An 18878-nucleotide genomic window follows, 5' to 3' on the forward strand; every position below is an offset into this window, starting at 1 on the left:
GCTGCCTATCTCCACTTCCTTTAGTTGTTTTCCTAGGATTTTTATCTTGTCCCTTCATCTAGGACATAACTTTTTACTTTTTCATTGTGATTAACTTTCTGTAATATGGTTTTTGTTTTAGCTGCTCTGAGACGGTGCTTCTTGCTTCTTCTGTCTGCCCCCTGATGGATGAGGCTGAGAGGCTTGTGTAAGCTTCCTGATGGGAGGGACAGGTGATTGGAAAAACTGAGTCTTGCTCTGGTGGGCAGGGCCTTGCTCAGTAAAGCTTTAATCCAATTATCTGCTGATGTGTGGGGTTGCACTCTCTCCCTGGTAGTTGTTTGGCCTGAGGTAACCCAGACCTGGAGTCTACAGGCTCTGTGGTAGGGTTAATGGTGAACTACAAGAGGGTTTATGCGAAGGGGGACCTTCCAGTACCCCCATCCCCATGCCTCCACAGGAAGCCCTGCAACACTAGCTGGTAGTTTTGGTTCAGTCTCCTGTGGGATCACTGCTCCTCTACTCTGGGTCTTGGTGCGTGTAAAATTTTGTTTTTGCCCCCTAAGACCAGAGTCTCTGTTTCCCCTAATCCTCTGGAAGTCCTTTAATCAAATTCTGCTGGTGCTCAAGGATAGATTCCCTGGGGATTCCCAGTCCCTTTGTCAGATCTCCAGACTGGGAAGCTTGATGTGGGGTTCAGAAACTTCACAATAGTGTGAGAACTTCTTTGGTATTATTGTTCTTCAGTCTGTGGGTCATCCACCTGGCGGGTATGGGATTTGATTTTATTGTGTTTGCACCCCTACTACCATCTTGCTGTGGCTTCTTTGTTTTTGGACATGGGGTATCTTTTTTGGTGGGTTCCAGCATTCTCCTGTCAATGGTTGTTCAACAGCTAGTTACAATTTTGGTGCTCTTGCAGGAGGAGATGAGTGCATGTCCTTTTATTCTGCCATCTTGAACCAGAAGCTGATGTTTTCTTGATATTGGTAATATTTTTTCTTTATTGGTCTAGTTGAGGTTTATCGATTTTATTAATTTTTTCCATGAAAATAGTTTTTAATTTTACCAATTTTCTTTATTGTCTTTTATTTCATTGATTTCAAATTTTTAAAATCCTTCTTGCTACTTATTTGGCATTAATTTGCTCTTCTTTTTATAATTTCTTGAAGTAGAACCTTAGTCACATATTTAAATTTTTCTTGTTTTCTAACACAAACATGTAAAGATATAATGTTAATCTAGACACTAGTTTAGCTGTATTCTACATGTTTTGATATGCTTTCATTATCATTCAGTTCAAAATATATTCTGATTTTTCCTGTGATTTCTTCTTTGACCCATGTGTTATTTAGAAGTAAATCATTTAATTGCCAAGTGTTTGTGTAGTCTTCACTATCTTTTTGTGATTGATTCCTAATTTAATTTTATTGTGATCAAAGAAATACTCTGTATGATTTCAGTCATTTAAGTTATTGACTTGCTTTATGGCCCAGCATATGATCTTCCTTAGTCTTTCAGCTTTACATGTGCAGTTGAAAATAATGTTGATCATATTACTGAAGTATTTTATACCCTATTGACAGTTTCCTCATTCTATCATTTGGCTCTAATTGTGGATGTATCATTTTCACTTTGCAGTCTGTCCATTTTTACTTTATGTAATTTCAAGCTTTGTTATTAGCTACAAATACCTTATGATTGTTATACTATCTTGGTGAATAAACCCTCCTAAGATTATAAAATGTCTTTGTTGTCTTGAAGTCTTCTTTGGTTAATATTAATATAGCTACCCCAGCTTCCTCAAGATTAGTGTTTTCAAGTATTTCCTTGTCCATCCATTTACTTTTAACCTATTTGTATCTTTCTATTTCAGTTTTTTAGAAAGTATATAGTTGGGTCTTGTTTGCTGTGCCTTTTTATTGAAGCATATAGAATAATTATTGACATGGTTTTAAGTCCTACTTCTTTCTTGTTTTGCTTATCTCAACTGTTCTTTTTCTTTTCCCCCTCTTACATTCTTTTGTATTAATTCAGTGTTTTTTGGTATTCTATTTTATCTCTTCTATTGGTTTATTAGCTATACTTCCATGTTTTTTTTCAACGGTTGCTCTAGAGTTTCTAGATGCACTTTTAAATGTATGCTAAGTCACTTCAGTCATGTCTGACTGTTTGCAACCCTATGGACTGTAGCCTGCCAGGCTCCTCTGTCAATGGGGATTCTCCAGGCAGAATACTGGAGTGGGTTGCCAGGTCCTCCTCCATTTAAATGTATACTACCTCACATATAATGTGAGAACCTTCTAGTAGTATACTTCTATGACCCCTCTCCCATCCTTTTTCCTATTGCTGTCGTGTATTTTACTTCTACATAAGTTCCACAATATATTCTGTTTTTGACAGTTAATTATCTCTTAAAGAAAAAGTGCTTAATATTTACATATGCCTATTACTTATAATATTTTCTAAAAGCTTTATTAATAGCCTTCTGTTTATTAATTCCTAAATCTCATTCATTTAAATAACATGTATTTTATCATTTGTAGTCACATCTCAGTTATCTTTATTTATATATGCTTTATATCTAATATAAAGCATATGTTTATTAGGTTGAATTTTATTTCTTTACACACCTAGAGCACACTAGATGGTGAGCTGCTATGAGAGCAGATTCAATGTTCTTTACTTTTATATCTTTAACACTTATTAATAACAAATGGTATAAAAACTGATGGAATAAATAACATCTCAAACTGTTATTTTGAAAAATAAGTGAATTTTATTCTGTGGTCTGTGGAATTTTACAAGAAAACTTAACACTGGTGGGCTTGTCATTAGATTATGCCATTGACTTTCAAAGGATAGGGATTGAGGATGCAAAGCTTCAATGCAACAAATTACAGAACTAGGTTTTTACCTACTCCCTCAACTCTATCTACTGCAATTCTGTAGAGCCTCAACTGTAGATGATTTCAGGCTCTTTTTGTGGGAGGCTGTAAGAGAGTATAAGGAATGGCAGAAATATGCGATGTTCCTGAAGACAAAGTAAAAAGTTAAATACTTCAGAATGGAGGGCGTGGTCAGCAGTGTCTTAAACAGAACTGGGATTAAGTAAAGCAAGCATTTTCGTGTCCTCTGGATTCTGTGACGAGGAAGTTCAGTGAGGTAGATGGTGGTAGCTGAGATGAGACTGCAGTGGATCCAGGAGAAAAGTGGGAGGTGAAAGGAGACAGGTTCTTGGAAACAACCGCAGGTTCCCAGGGAGGGGAAGAGAGAGACATAGACGAAGGCTGCTAGGGGGAGGACTACCTTCTTTAGCTCTACCTCCGCTGGGTCAGCGGGGTCCCGACTGCAAAGCTATGACCTACGCGGTGGCACTGGGCGCTCTCAGCAGAGGTGCAGGTCGAGCAACTCACTGACCCGCTGCCCCAGGTGCACTGAGTTTGCCGGGAAGATCCTGGACGCCGGAGCGCTCTTTAGATGCCGCCCCCGGGGAGCAACGCCTTCCTCCCTCCAAAGGGAGGCGTTCTTCCTCCCTCCCAAGCTCTCCTCAGCTCGTGGTCGACTTAGGCTTGGAAGGTCCCGGACGCTGCGTTTGGGGCCTCAGCTTCCAACTTCTGAGGGCGGACGCTCCCGCGGAGTCCCGGCCAGGGCCTCCCGCACGAGGCTCTTCAAGCGACGCCCGAGAGCCACTGGCGCGGACCCTCTCGCCTCAGGCGGCTGAGAACCGTGGCGGCTTGAGTCGGGCGGTTGCGGCAGCCCGGCTGACCGCGCGGACCCTGAGCAGCTGCGGCGTCTAGGAAGCGGCAGGTGGCGTGGCTGCCGGCGGGACGCCCTCCCTGGGGCCAGGAGGAGAGGCGGCCTGCGGTCCCCGCCGTCGCGGGGCAGCGCCAGCCGGACCATGCTGCGCTGGCTGCGGGTCTTCGTGCTGCCCGCGGCGACCTGCCACACCGACGAGGAAGACTACTTACACTACAAGAACCTTTTCCAAGACCTGGACCACAACGGGGACGGGGTGGTGGACATCTTGGAGCTCCAAGAGGGCCTGAAAAACTGGAACCCCTCTTTTGCCCGGGAGAAGGTGAGTGGCCCCGCCTGTCCGGAGAGGTGCTGGGCAGAAGGTAAAGATGTTACTGGACCAGGATTCTTGGGTTTCCCTAATCAATAAAAATTAGTAAGAGGTCAGTCAGGAAATTCAGGCAAGGCTTTATTGGGGCCACTGCTGCAACAGGGGATAGTGAAAACAAGTAACAGTTTTCCTTACTCGCTCCCAGAGAAGGGAGCAAGCTGATTCCTGCTATGGGGTTAGGGTAGGAATATGTTCAGGCATCAGGCAGGAGGGGTGGCTTAGGTGGTTTGCCCACCCCATTGGCAGGGGGGCCTGTGCAGTATCTCTGGTTTTGCTCTAGGCTCTTCAGAAGTGGCGGTTGGGTTTTTCATCTTTTTGTACTTTGTCCATAATTTGTCCCAGTGTGCATCCACTTAGTTATTTTTAATCCCTTATAGTTTTTTTTTTTTTTGTATTTTGTTGCTCCAGGAGATGTTTGTCCAGGAAAATGCAAGCACTTCTGCAAAGGGTCCCAGGCCCTAGCCTGTCTCAAATCCAGACTTGCCCTTTCCAGAGACGCTCCCAAGGGTCCTGGGTGGGCATAATTTCCCTGAGCCTCTCAGGAGGGAGAAGGCAGCCCAAGAAAAACACCTTCTCCATCTTCTTAAAGTGATCACTTTGAACAAACACCAGAGCCTTCTCTTGGGGTTTTTGGAAGATGCTAAGTGGGTTTCTGGTGACTCATTCACCATTTACTGAACTGGCACAGAATTTCACAGGCTTCATTAGCCTTTGCGAATGCAGGAGTCAAAGACATTATCTTTTCTGTAGTCATTTACTGCCCACGATTCATGCTTTCAGAGTTTTCTTCTAATGACAAGCACACTGGGGTTCCCAGAGCTGCAATCCCATACCAAAGACCGAGGGGGAGTCAGACCTTGATCCATGGGATTATACTTCAGCTGATTGTTTTAGTACCTTGCCTAAATTACGGATGCCTTTCTTCTCTAGATAAATCTTGACTTGATTATTTAAAAACTGTTTAGGTGGAAGTTTCAGAATACCAAGAGAAAACAATCATTTTATTTCCAGTGCAAAATAGTCTTCTGATATTAACCTATTTGTTCAGCTCTCTACCAGTGAGATGTGTGTGTGTGTGTGTGTGTGTGTGTGTGTGTGTGTGTGTGTGTATGTATTAGAGTTCCAAATGGTTCCCATGGCTCAGAAGTTCCTTGAGTTCTATACTCCAAAAATGTATTGCTCTGGTTTGATTATCTCATCTGAATCCTATATCCTCCCACTCTGCTTAGTCTTTTCAGATTGATGCCAAGAAGCCATCTCCTTGACTTTATTTTTCTTTTGTCCCTGGATCCTGTCTCTTAGGACAGTCTCCGGTAAGCCAGAATTCTAGGACCCTGTACCTCAGTCTGTCAACTGTGTTAGGCTTCTGCTTACCTGAGAAGGGATATCAGAGAATAAACCTTAGAGAGAGGTATGAATCAGAGAGGAGTGGTAGGAATATAGGAACATTAACATGAATACTGCTTTGGTATGTACCCTGTGTCTTTGAAAATGGTATGCCACTCATGAAAGGTATTACCTTTAAGCCCTCACTTGGAAGAACACCACTTACTTGTTCTGTCTGTACAGCAGGCCAGCAGCTTCTGGTTAGTGCTTTATGTGATAGGCCTGATGGGTCCTGTTATCATTATATGGCCCCTTTGGAGTATAATAGGACATTTGGTCCAATGCAGTATACTCTATATACACATGTTGTGAAATCAAACACCCTTGACTGTTGGATTGTCCTGCCAGCTGAGGCTCTGCAGGCAAGTAAGGCAAACGCATACTTAGAGTGTGTCAATTCCTGTGAAGATGAAACACTGTACCTTTCAGGGTAGAATAGCTTCAGGGTAATGGACTTGCTGCTCAGTGGCTGGTAGGTTCCCTGAAAGGATGATGTTATGTCTGTGCTTCGGTCTCTGATGGCAGTAGGTTAAGCATTTGGAAGCATCAGTAGCGATACTAGGCTTGGAAAGTGGAACCCATACTGATGGATATGCATCCATGAAAGAAAAGAAAGAAAAAAGTTTAGTCCCTCAGTCGTGTCTGACTCTTTGCGACCCCATGGACTGTAGCCTACCAACCTCCTCTGTCCATGGGATTTTCCAGGCAAGAGTACTGGAGTGGGGTGCCATTTCCTTCTCCAGAGGATCTTCCCAACCCAGGGATCGAATGCAGGCCTCCCACATTGTAGGCAGACGTTTTACCGTCTGAGCCACCAGGGAAGTCCTATGCATCCGTGCCTCTATGGATGGCGTCTATCTCCACCACCATGGCTGTTCCATCCCTGCGTCTACTGTGTCAGCACTGCTGTTCATATGTCAGCTGATGAGAGTCTGGCTGACTTTAGCTGGCTGGGTCACTGTATCTGCTTGGTTATTTTATACCTCTTCCACAGTAGCAACTGTACAAAATGAAAATATTTTTACTTTGTTTTCACTCCCATAGATCCATCCTCATGCATATTCCCCAGACCTCTGTGTCTCTGATCTTTTAATCTTTTTCTTGCCAGGCTACTGATCATCTAAACAAGCTACTCATCACTGTCCACAAGCCTCTATACATTGTTATTTCTGTCCACTTCTCTTTCTACATAAAGTGAATGATCAGGTACACAACTTGACATTCTTCTCTCTTTCCCCTTATTGCTGTCTTTCTGGACTGTTCTTGAATGGTATTATAATGCACATCAAGCCATTTTCGATTTGCATTCGCATACACTGAAACCCATCCAAGGACCAAGCTCATCCTTTTTCCACCTTTGTTGGCTGGTAGTAATGAACTTCCATGTATTTATAGGAATGAGTTTAAGGAGAGGTGATGGTATAACAGTGGTGAAGCTTGGAGATCTGAACCATTCTTTGTTTTGTTTGCACTCTGGTTCTGCTTGTGCTTGATCTCAGATGTTCTCTTCCATTATGGAGATTGCTCCTGGACTCACCAAAACTTATGACTTGGTGAGTCTGATAGAATCCAACTCGTGATAGTCAACCATGGCTGTGTGTTCATTTTAATTTAATTTTGTTATTATTTTTTAACATCTTTTTTTTATGTTTATGTTTATTTTGGCTGTGCTAGGTTTTCACTGCTGCGTGGGCTTTTCTCTAGTTGCAGCGAGTGGGGCTATGCTCTAGTTGTGGTGTGCAGGCTTCTCGTTGCAGTGGCTTCTCTTGTTGCAGAGCACGGGCTCTAGGGCCCCGGGCTCTGGTAGTTGCAGTTCCTGGGCTCTAGAGCACAGGCTGAATAGTTGTGGTGCCTGGACTCAGTTGCTCTGTGGCATGTGGGCTCCTCCTTCCTGGTCCAGGGATCAAACCCATGTCTCCTGCATTGGCAGGCAAATTCTTCATCACCGAGCCACCAGGGAAGCCCTGGGTAATCATTTAAAGTCCCATATTTAAGGACTCTGTTTCTATCAGGGTCCCGTAGCATGTCAGGAACTGTTGCAGTTTTCTCCGGCAGACTCTCCTTTGGGGGCACACTATAAACTTCTCATAATATCTTTTCATACTTCTGATACTTTCAATACCATAGAGTCTGCTGGGTCAGGTGACCCAAGAGGCAGGGCCACTTACTCTATAGCTAGGACATGTTGAAGAGCTCTTGCCCATCATGGTCCCCATAGAATGCTGTTAGCCTTTCCTAGTTCTCAAAAGTGAGTCAGAGCAGTTTTCTCAATTTTGAAATACATTACCTCCAGAACTCAGAAGCCTCAGATGCTGGTTTCCTTCTTAGGGAGGTATGAGATTCAGTCATTTCCCCTTTATTTTGGTGGTGGTGGTGGGACATATCCTGACATACCCCAGACCACTGGTTTTGGAAATACTTAATTGGTGTGGTAGACCCCTGAATCTTTATTGACTTTATTATTTCTCATTCTCTGGAGGCATATTTCTTACCAACTGCTGCTGCTGCTAAGTCGCTTCAGTCGTGTCCAATTCTGTGTGACCCCGTAGATGGCAGCCCACCAGGCTCTGCTGTCCCTGGGATTTTCCAGGCAAGAGTACTGGAGTGGATTGCCGTTGCCTTCTCTGATATCTTACCAAGGCGTCCAACATATTGCTACTTATTGTTTACCAAGTCCATTTAACATGTTTTCATCAATATAGAGGACCAGCATGAAGTTCTATGAATGTGTAGTTGGACCAGATCCCTTTATGACAGAAGGTGGGAGACTTAAATGTATTTATTGCCCATCTGATGTGAATGTCAACTGCCTCTGGTTATCTTTCTTGGTAAATGGAAAACAGTACATTCGTCAGATAAATGGCCGTATGCTATGTCCTTGAGGCTGTGTTCATCTCCTCTACTAAATACCACATCTGGATCTAGAGCTGCAGTTGACTTGTCTGCTACTTGGTTGAGTTTGAAGTCGTCCACTGTCATCCTCCTCCTACCTAGCTTTTGTAGGACTTATACTAGTGAATTAAGTGGTGGGGACCACCATCCCTGAATTTCTTAGTACGTCTTTAGGGATAGTACTAATCTCTATTAGGAAGTGATATTGTTTTTTTTCCAATTTTTGAAATTGTGATAAAAATTCATGTATTATAAAATTTAGCATCTAAAACCACTTTTAAGTGTACAGTTCAGTGGTATTAAATCAGTTCAGTTCACTCAGTTGTGTCCGACTCTCTGTGACCCCATAGACTGCAGCGTGCCAGGCTTCCCTGTCCATCACCAACTCCTGGAGCTTACTCAAACTCATGTCCAATCAAGTTGGTGATGCCATCCAACCATCTCATCCTCTGTAGTCTTTCTCCTCCTGCCTTCAGTCTTTCCCCACATCAGGGTCTTTTCTGATGAGTCAGTTCTTTGCATCAGGTGGCCAAAGTATTGGAGTTTCTGCTTCAGCATCAGTCCTTCCAATGAATATTCAGGACTGATTTCCTTTAGGTCGGACTGGTTGGATCTCCTTGCAGTCTAAGGGACTCTTCAAGCGTCTTCTCCAACACTACCATTCAAAGCATCAATTCTTTGGTGTTCAGCTTTCTTTACAGTCCAATTCTCACATCCATACATGACTACTGGAAAAACTATAACTTTGACTAGACCTTTGTTGGCAAAGTAATGTCTCTGCTTTTAAATATGCTGTCTAGGTTGGTCATAGCTTTTATTCCAAGGAACAAGCGTCTTTTAATTTCGTGGCTGCAGTCACCATCTGCAGTGATTTTGGAGCCCCCCAAAAATAAAGTCTCTCACTGTTTCCATTGTTTCCCCATCTATTTGCCATGAAGTGATGGGACCAGATGCCATGATCTCAGTTTTCTGAATGTTGAATTTTAAGCCAACGTTTTCACTCTCATCTTTCACTTTCATTAAGAGGCTTTTTAGTTCTTCTTCACTTTCTGCAATAGGGTGATGTCATCTGCATAACTGAGGTTATTGATATTTCTCCCGACAGTCTTGATTCTAGCTTGTGTTTCATCCAGCCTGGCATTTCATATGATGTACTTTGCATATGTTAAATAAACAGGGTGACAATATGCAGCCTTGATGTACTCCTTTCCCCATTTGGAACCAGTCTGTTGTTCTATGTTGAGTTCTAACTGTTGCTTCTTGACCTGCATACAGATTTCTCAGGAGGCAGGTAAGGTGGTCTGATATTCCCATCTCTTTAAGAATTTTCCACATTTTGTTGTGATCCACACAGTCAAAGGCTTTGGCGTAGTCAGTGAAGCAGAAGTAGATATTTTTCTGGAGCTCTCTTGCTTTTTCTATGATCCAATTGATATTGGCAATTTGATCTCTGGTTCCTCTGCCTTTACTAAATCCAGCTTGAACATCTGGAAGTTCGCAATTCACGTACTGTTCAAGTCTGATTTGGAGGATTTTGAGGATTACTTTGCTAGCACGTGAGGTGAGTGCAATTTCCTTTCTTTGGTATTGGAATGAAAATCTACCTTTTCTAGTCCTGTGGCCACTGCTGAGTTTTCCAAATTTGCTGGCATATTGAGTGCAGCACTTTCACAGCATCATCTTTTAGATTTGAAATAGCTCAAGTGGAATTCCATCACGTCCACTAACTTTGTTTGTAGTGATGCTTTCTAAGGCCCACTTAACTTTGCATTCCAGGATGTCTGGCTGTAGGTGAGTGATCACACTGTTGCAGAAACCAGTAATTGAGAAACCAAGCAGCACACTCAGAAAGTTGGAGAACTCAGGTTTATTATGCCTGCAGGCCCAGGGGAGTTAACACTCCGAGCTCTGAGCCCCGAACGAAGGGGTTACAGAGTTTCTATAGACAGACTATAGTGGGCAACGTTAGCTGCTAATAGCCTGGTTTAAACTAAGGGATTTCATGAGCGCAGGAACAGCAGTCAAGACAGGAAGGGGATGCCTGACCTTTACAGGGACAGGAAATGTTTAAGCAGGTTTGCAGGGGCTGGGCAATTGCAAAGAGCAGGACAAGGGTGAGTGAGATAAGCTCCAGTTCCTAGTATTGTAAGTCCCCACTTTCTGAGACTACATGACCTATGTGATCCAGACTTTGTAAAGAGCAAGCTGAGTTACAGAGGCAGAATGAGCAGAAGGCTATGTAAATTTTTTTTTCCTCTTCAATACCATCGTGGTTATCTGGGTCATGAAGATCTTTTTTGTATAGTTCTGTGTATTCTTGCCACCTCTTCTTAATATCTTCTGCTTCTGTTAGGTCCATACCATTTCTGTCCTTTATTGTGCCCATCTTTGTATGAAATGTTCCCTTGGTAGCTATAATTTTCTTGAAGAGATCTCTAGTCTTTCCCATTCCATTGTTTTCCTGTTACTTTGCATTGTGCATCGATCACTGAGGAAAGCTTTCTTATCTGTCTTTGCTGTTCTTTGGAACTCTGCATTCAAATGGGTATAAAATATATTTTTATATTTTTAGTTCAGTCGCTCAGTTGTGTCCGACTCTTTGAGACCCCATGAGCCGTGCACACCAGGCCTCCCTGTCCATCACCAACTGCCTGAGTTCACCCAAACTCATGTCCATTGAGTCGGTGATGCCATCTAACCATCTCATCCTCTGTCATCCCCTTTTCCTCCTGCCCTCAATCTTTCCCAGCATCAGGGTTATTTCAAATGAGTCAGCTCTTCACATCAGGTGGTCAAAGTATTGGAGTTTCAGCTTCAACATCAGTCCTTCCAATGAACACCCAGGACTGATCTCCTTTAGGATGGACTGGTTGGATCTCCTTGCAGTCCAAGGGACTCTCAAGAGTCTTCTCCAACACCACAGTCCAAAAGCATCCATTCTTTGGCACTCAGCTTTCTTTCTAGTCCAACTCTCACATCCATACATGACTACTGAAAAAACCATAGCCTTGATTAGACAGACCTTTGTTGACAAAGTAATGTCTCTGCTTCTTTATATACTCTCTAGGTTGGCCATAACTTTTCTTCCAAGGAGTAAGCATCTTTTAATTTCATGGCTGCAGTCACCATCTGCAGTGATTTTGGAGCCCCCCAAAATAAAGTCACTCAATGTTTCACTGTTTCCCCATCTATTTGCCATGAAGTGATGGGACCAGATGCCATGATCTTAGTTTTCTGATGTTGAGCTTTAAGCCAACTTTTTCACTCTCCTCTTTTGCTTTCATCAAGAGGCTCTTTAGTTCTTTGCTTTCTGCCATGAGGGTGGTGTCATCTGCATATCTGAGGTTATTGATATTTCTCCTGGCAATCTTGATTCCAGCCTATGCTTCCTCCAGCCCAGCGTTTCTCATGATGTACTCTGCATATAAGTTAAATAAGCAGGGTGACAATGTACAGCTTTGATGTACTCCTTTTCCAGTCCGTGGAACCAGTCTGTTGTTCCATGTCCAGTTCTAACTGTTGCTGCCTGACCTGCATACAGGTTTCTACAGAGGCAGGTCAGGTGGTCTGGTATTCTCATCTCTTTCAGAATTTTCCATAGTTTATTGTGATCCACACAGTCAAAGGCTCTGGCATAGTCAATAAAGCAGAAATAGATGTTTTTCTGGAACTCTCTTGCTTTTTCCATGATCCAGCAAATGTTGGCAATTTGATCTCTGGTTCCTCTGCCTTTTCTAAATCTAGCTGAACATCTGGAAGTCCACGGTTCATGTATTGCTGAAGCCTGGCTTGGAGAATTTTGAGCATTACTTTACTAGCATGTGAGATGAGTGCAATTGTGCGGTAGTTTGAGCATTCTTTGTCATTGCCTTTCTTTGGGATTGGAATGAAAACTGACCTTTTCCAGCCCTGTGGCCGCTGCTGAGTTTTCCAACTTTGCTGACATATTGAGTGCAACACTTTCACAGCATCATCTTTTAGCATTTGAAATAGTTCAACTGGAATTCCATCACTTCCACTAGCTTTGTCCGTGTTTGTATTTAATTTTTATATTGAATACATTTAATATTTAATTATATTAAATGCATTTAATAATAATATTCATTTATGCAGTTATCACCACTATCCATCTCAGGAACTCTTTCACCTTTAAAATGGAAATTCTATACCCATTAAACAGTAACTCCTCATTCCCTCCTTCTTCCTGGCCTTGAAAGTCACCATTCTATTTTTTGTCCCTATGATTCTGACAACTCTGTGTATCTCATGGAAGTGGAATCATACAATGTTTGTCTTTGTGTGACTGACTGACTTCACTTAGGATAATATCCTCACCATCCATCCGCATATGTTCCCTGGTGGCTCAGCTGGTAAAGAATCTGCCTGCAAAGTGGTAGACCTGGATTTGATTCCTGGGTTGGGAAGATCCTCTGGAAAAGGGAACAGCTACCCACTCCAGTATTCTGGCCTACAGAATTCCATGGACTGTATAGTCTGTGGGGTCGCAAAGAGTCGGACACAACTGAGTGACTTTCACTTCACTTCCCTCCATGTTGTAGCATATGTTAGAATCTTTCCTTTTTAAGGCTGATTAATATTCCATGGTATGTATATACCCCATTTTTGGCATTGTGTTATTCTCAGCCTTTCATTGTTTTTCTCTAGTGCAGTGATGCTTCCATCAACATCCATCCAATTATATAGTTTTTATAATTAGCCAGTGCATTCTCTTCCCATCCCAGTTAATCATCTACCACCAGAGATGGTGTTTCATGTGCAGTCAGCTTCCTAAGACCATTTGTGGTACCAGCTGCCATAGGTTGTATTCCATGAGAACTGCCTCTACTACTCAGATTCATTCTTGAGAAGTTTATTGGGAAGTGCTCCTAGGGACAGTACCTGAGAGGGCTGGTGGAAGCAGGACTGGACAGAAGGAGAAGTTGAACTGTGATGGAATTACAACAGAGGTTTCAGACAATTCAAGAGGAACTCTGAATCTTAAGAGTTCCTTGGGAGCCAATGTGAGTCAAATATCTCAAGGAGGGAGTTATTACATAGGCCCTTAAGAATTGTCGTATCTTGGGGCTTTCCTGGTTGCCCAGTGGTTATGAATCCACCATGCAGTATGGGGACTGTGGGTTTGATCCCTGGTCAGGGAACTAAGATCCTACATGCTGTGGAGCAACTAAGCCTGTGCACTGCAACTAGAGAGTCTAAAAGATCAAAGATCTCTCGCAGCCAAATAAAGAAACAAATAAATATTAAAAAAAAAGAGTTGTCCCATCTTGAGGCAGGAAGACCAGGCCTTTGTTACCTGTCCCCTGCCTCCTTCACTCCCTCCCCATTTTTGAACGTGGGTTGCTCCTAGGGAATGACTTTAGGCAAGGTGAATCTTTTCAGCCCAGGGTGACATAAAGAGAGGGACTCAACTGAGAGCTGTCTGTTAATACTGACAGCTACTGTCAGTCCTGAGGGGGATTGGTGGGCAGTGCACTATAGAATATACTACAGTGATAAATTTTGAAAGTAATGCTGATAGGATTCATTGGTTAATTGGATTTGTACTGTGAGGTATAAGAGGAAGTCAAGAATGACTCCAGTATTTTCAATTTGAAAAAATGAATGGATAATGGTTTTATCCATTTTTAGCTGTTTGCTAAAATCAGGCAGAATTGGAGAGTAGTGAGGTAGGATAAGTGGTTAATAAAGAGTTCTTAGTGTGGACGTTGGAGGTTTCTTTTAAACATCCAAGTGGATATATCTAATAGTAGTTTTGTATTTGAGCCTGAATCTCTGAGGAGATGTCAGGGTTAGAGATGTATATCATCAGCATTATATATGCAAAGCTTTAATATTGGATGAGATCCCCTAGAAGGTGTATATAGAGAAGTGGTCTGAGGACTGAGCACTGGATCACTGTAACATTTTGAGATCAGGAAGAGCCAATGTACAACTCTGAAAAGCAGCACTTAATAAAGTGAAAGGAAATCAGGAGTGTGTGAGCTCTTGGGAGCCAATGTGAGTCAAATATCTCAAGGAGGGAGTTATTACATAGGACCAAGAGGTCTGCTAAGAGGTCTTATAAGGTGAAGATTGATTTTAACTAAGGGATTTGTCAAGATGGAGGAAGTTTGTAACCTCGAGCAATTTCATGTAGGTGTGTACCTTGTTGTTGGTTGTATCTCTGAGGAATGTGTGAGGACCAGGATGCTATGATAGACATGCTAGACATCAGGAGCGGGGTACAACACAGAGAGCACTCTAAGCTGGGGCTTTCGTCCCTATATTATATCCTTCTCTGATGAGGAAAGCTGTGCTGGATTATACAGTTTTGGTTTTTTTTTTTTCTGCTTCAAATGCTGAACGACCAGCAAATAGTCGACATTGAGTTCTTCGGTAACTTCTCATGTAGTTGTAAGAAGATGAGCTTCAATGATCCTCTCAGTTGGTCACTGTCAACTTCCAATGGCCAGCCACTGTGTTCCTCATCTTTAAGGCTCTCATCTCCTTTGCAAACTTCTTGAACCACCACTGCGCTGTATGTTCATTAGCAATTCCTGGGCCAAATGCATTGTTGATGTTGCAAGTTGTTTCTGCTGCCTTATGACTCATTTTGAACTCTTAATAAGAAAATGGTTTGAATTTGCTTTTTGTCTAATATCATTTCCCTGGTCTGAAATGAACATAAAATATGCACCAGAATCATACAACTGAGCGACCAGCACTTTCATTTTTTCCTTTTTTTGCCCACTTTTTCAATAATAAAATATAGAACAATTATAACAATATACTGTAATAAAAGTTATGAGAATGCGATTGTTAATTATTGTGCTTAGTCGCTCAGTCATGTCCAACTTTTTGTGACCCCACAGACTGTAGCCTGCTGGGTTCCTCTGTCCATGAGGATTCTCCAGGCAAGAATACTGGAGTAGGTTGCCATGCCCTCCTCCAGGGGATCTTCCCAAGCCAGGGATCGAACCAGGTCTCCTGCATTGCAGGTGGATTCTTTACCACCTGAGCCACCAGGGAAGCCCTGCTAAGAGAGATGCAAATCAAAGCTATAATAAGGTATCACCTCATACCAGTCAGAATGACCATCATCAAAAAGTCTATAAATAATAAATACTGGAAAGAGTGTGGAGAAAAGGGAACCATCCTACACTGTTAAATTGGTGGACTACTATATAAAACAGTACAACGTTTCCTTAAAAAACTAAAAATAGTGTTATGATATGATCCAGCAACCCCACTCCAGGGCATATATCTGGGAAAGACAAAAACTCTAATTTGAAAAGACATATGCACCTCAGTGTTCATGGAAGAACTATTTACAAAAGCTAGAACATGGAAGTAACCTTAGTGTCAATCAACAGATGAATGGATAAAGAGGATATGGTACATATATAATGGAATATTACTCAAACACAAAATGAATGAAATACGCCATTTGCAACAACATAGATGGACCATGGGCTTCCCCACGTCTCAATGGTAAAGAATCCGCCTGCAGTGCAGGAAAAGCAGAAGATGCGGATTTGATCCCTGGGTTGGAAAGATCCCCTGGAGGAGGAAATAGCAACCCACTCCAGTATTCTTGCCTGGGAAATCCCATGGACAGAGGAGCCTGGCAGGCTACGTCCATGAGGTCACTAAAGAGTTGAACACAACTGAGCAACTGAGGACAGCACAGATGGACCTAGAGATTATCATACTACGTGAAGTAAGTTATTATCATACTAAGCAGAGAAAAAACAAATATTATGTGGTATCACTTATATATGGTATCTAAAAATAATAATACAGGTGAACTTATTTGGAAAACAGAAGCAGACTCACAGACAGAAAACAAACTTATGGCTACCAAAGGGGAAAATTCGGGGGCGGGGGTGGATAGATTAGGAGTATGGGATTAAAGCCTTTGACTGTGTGGATCACAATAAACTGGAAAATTCTGAAAGAGATGGGAATACCAGACCACCTGACCTGCCTTTTGAGAAATTTGTATGCAGGTCAGGAAGCAACAGTTAGAACTGGACATGGAACAGACTGGTTCCAAATAGGAAAAGGAGTACATCAAGGCTGTATATTGTCACCCTGCTTATTTAACTTATATGCAGAGTACATCATGAGAAATGCTGGGCTGGAAGAAGCACAAGCTGGAATCAAGATTGCCGGGAGAAATATCAATAACTTCAGATATGCAGATGACACCACCCTTATGGCAGAAAGTGAAGAGGAACTAAAAAGCCTCTTGATGAAGGTGAAAGAGGAGAGTGAAAAAGTTGGCTTAAAACTCAACATGCAGAAAACGAAGATCATGGCATCTGGTCCCATCACTTGATGGGAAATAGATGGGGAAACAGTGGAAACAGTGTCAGACTTTATTTTTTTGGGCTCCAAAATCACTGCAGATGGTGACTGCAGCCATGTAAAAGATGCTTACTCCTTGGAAGAAAAGTTATGACCAACCTAGACAGCATATTGAAAAGCAGAGACATTACTTTTCCAACAAAGGTCCGTCTAGTCAAGGCTATGGTTTTTCCAGTGGTCATGTATGGATGTGAGAGTTGAATTGTGAAGAAAGCTGAGTGACGAAGAATTGATGCTTTTGAACTGTGGTGTTGGAGAAGACTCTTGAGAGTCCCTTGGACTGCAAGGAGATCCAACCAGTCCATTCTGAAGGAGATCAGCCCTGGGATTTCTTCAGAAGGAATGATGCTAAAGCTGAAACTCCAGTACTTTGGCCACCTCATGCAAAGAGTTGACTCATTGGAAAAGACTCTGATGCTTGGAGGGATTGGGGGCAGGAGGAGAAGGGGATGACAGAGGATGAGATGGCTGGATGGCATCGCTGACTCGATGGACGTGAGTCTAAGTGAACTCCGGGAGATGGTGATGGACAGGGGGGCCTGGCATGTTGCGATTCATGGGATCGCAAAGAGTCGGACATGACTGAGCGACTGAACTGAACTGAACTGAACTGATGGGATTAATAGTTACATACCATTATATATAAAACAGATAAACAGGATTTATTTATTTAGCACAGGATCTGTATTTAATATCCTGTAATACCTCTAATGGAAAAGTATCTAAAGCTACATACGTGAAACTAACACAATATTGTAAATCGAGTATAATTAAATAATGTCAAATAAAGTTATTAATATGGTCTTTCTCTCAGAATATTGTACTGTACAATTTAATGCTTTTTCTGTCTTAACTAAGCACTTACCACATTCTGTGGCCATAACTTTTGTGGTTTGAGGTGTGACAGCAAAACTGGCGTGAATTTCTTTTTCCTTCTTCACAATTTTACTGATAGAAAATTCATTCATACTGTAGATCTTGGCAACCTCAGTATACAGTTTTTTTTCTTCCTTACCAGTCAAGAACTTTCCCATTTTTACTTAAAGGAAGAATTTTATGGCTTCTCTTGGACATATCCAAATTTTCAGCATTACCACTCTTGTGTTTTGGGGCCAAAAGTAAAGTAAGTGTTATTCGAACCCAAGAACTGTGATACTATGACAGGCAACATGATAATCTAGATTGATGGCTAGTAAGTGAATAAGGAGTGGGATATCTGGGCAAAGGGATAATTCACATCCTGGTCAGGATGGAACCTGATGGAATGAGATTTCATCACACTACTCAGAACGGTGCTTAATCTAAACCTTATTATTTCTGGAATTTTTCACTTAATATTTTCAGACTATGGGTGACCATGTGTAACAAAGTTGAAAAATATCAATAACCTCAGATATGCAGATGATGCCACTCTAATGGCAGAAAGTGAAGAGGAACTAAAGAGCTTCTTGATGAGGGTGAAAGAGGAGAGTGAAAAAGCCGGCTTGAAACTTAACATTAAAAAAGCTAAGCTCATGGCACCCCGTGTCATCACTTCATGGCAAATAGAAGGGAAAAAAGTAGAAACAGTGACAGATTTTATTTTCTTGGGCTCCAAAATCCCTGTGGATGGTGACTGCGGCCATGAAATTAAGACACTTGCTCCTTGGAAGGAAAGCTATGACAAACCTAGACAATGTTTTAATAAGCAGAGAAATCACTTTGCTGACAAAGGTGCATATAGTCAAAGCTATGGTTTTTCCAGTAGTCATGTACAGATATGGCAGTTGAACCACAAAGAAGACTGAACACTGAAGGATTGATGCTTTCAAATTATGGTGCTGGACAAGACTGTTGAGATTCCCTTAGACTGCAAGGAGACTAAACCAGTCTATCCTAAGGGAAATCAACCCTGAATATTCATTGGAAGGACTGATGCTGAAGCCTCAAATACTTCGGCCACCTGATGCAAAGAGCCAACTCATTGGAAAAGACCTTGATGCCGGGGAAGATTGAAGGCACAAGGAGAAAGCGGCAGCAGAAGATAAGCTGGTTCAGTAGCATCACTGACTCAATGGACATGAATTTGAGCAAACTCCAGGAGATAGTGGAGGACAGAGGAGCCTGGCGTGCTGCAGTCCAT

The 18878-nt window shown here is 42.2% G+C and overlaps 2 protein-coding genes across 3 annotated transcripts in view; both read left to right on the forward strand.

Annotated features, from left to right (window-relative positions):
- Positions 1–191, forward strand: part of LOC113890308 (calcium-binding mitochondrial carrier protein SCaMC-1-like) — a 62992-nt gene extending 62801 nt beyond the window's left edge. Inside the window, exon 9 of the mRNA XM_027538241.1 lies at positions 122–191. Within this exon, the coding sequence (XP_027394042.1) occupies positions 122–191 (70 nt within the window). The remainder of the gene's footprint in view (positions 1–121) is intronic.
- A 3689-nt stretch (positions 192–3880) lies between these two features.
- The window catches only part of LOC113890481 (calcium-binding mitochondrial carrier protein SCaMC-1-like), an 87901-nt gene continuing 72903 nt past the window's right edge, over positions 3881–18878 (forward strand). The window contains exons 1-2 of one of the 2 annotated variants that reach the window (XM_027538352.1): positions 3881–4060; positions 11162–11177. In XM_027538352.1, the coding sequence (XP_027394153.1) occupies positions 3881–4060; positions 11162–11177 (196 nt within the window). The remainder of the gene's footprint in view (positions 4061–11161; positions 11178–18878) is intronic. The other variant, XM_027538351.1, reaches the window with a different exon arrangement.

This window comes from Bos indicus x Bos taurus, chromosome 3 (assembly GCF_003369695.1).
Source record: "Bos indicus x Bos taurus breed Angus x Brahman F1 hybrid chromosome 3, Bos_hybrid_MaternalHap_v2.0, whole genome shotgun sequence".
Taxonomy (NCBI): Eukaryota; Metazoa; Chordata; class Mammalia; order Artiodactyla; family Bovidae; genus Bos; species Bos indicus x Bos taurus.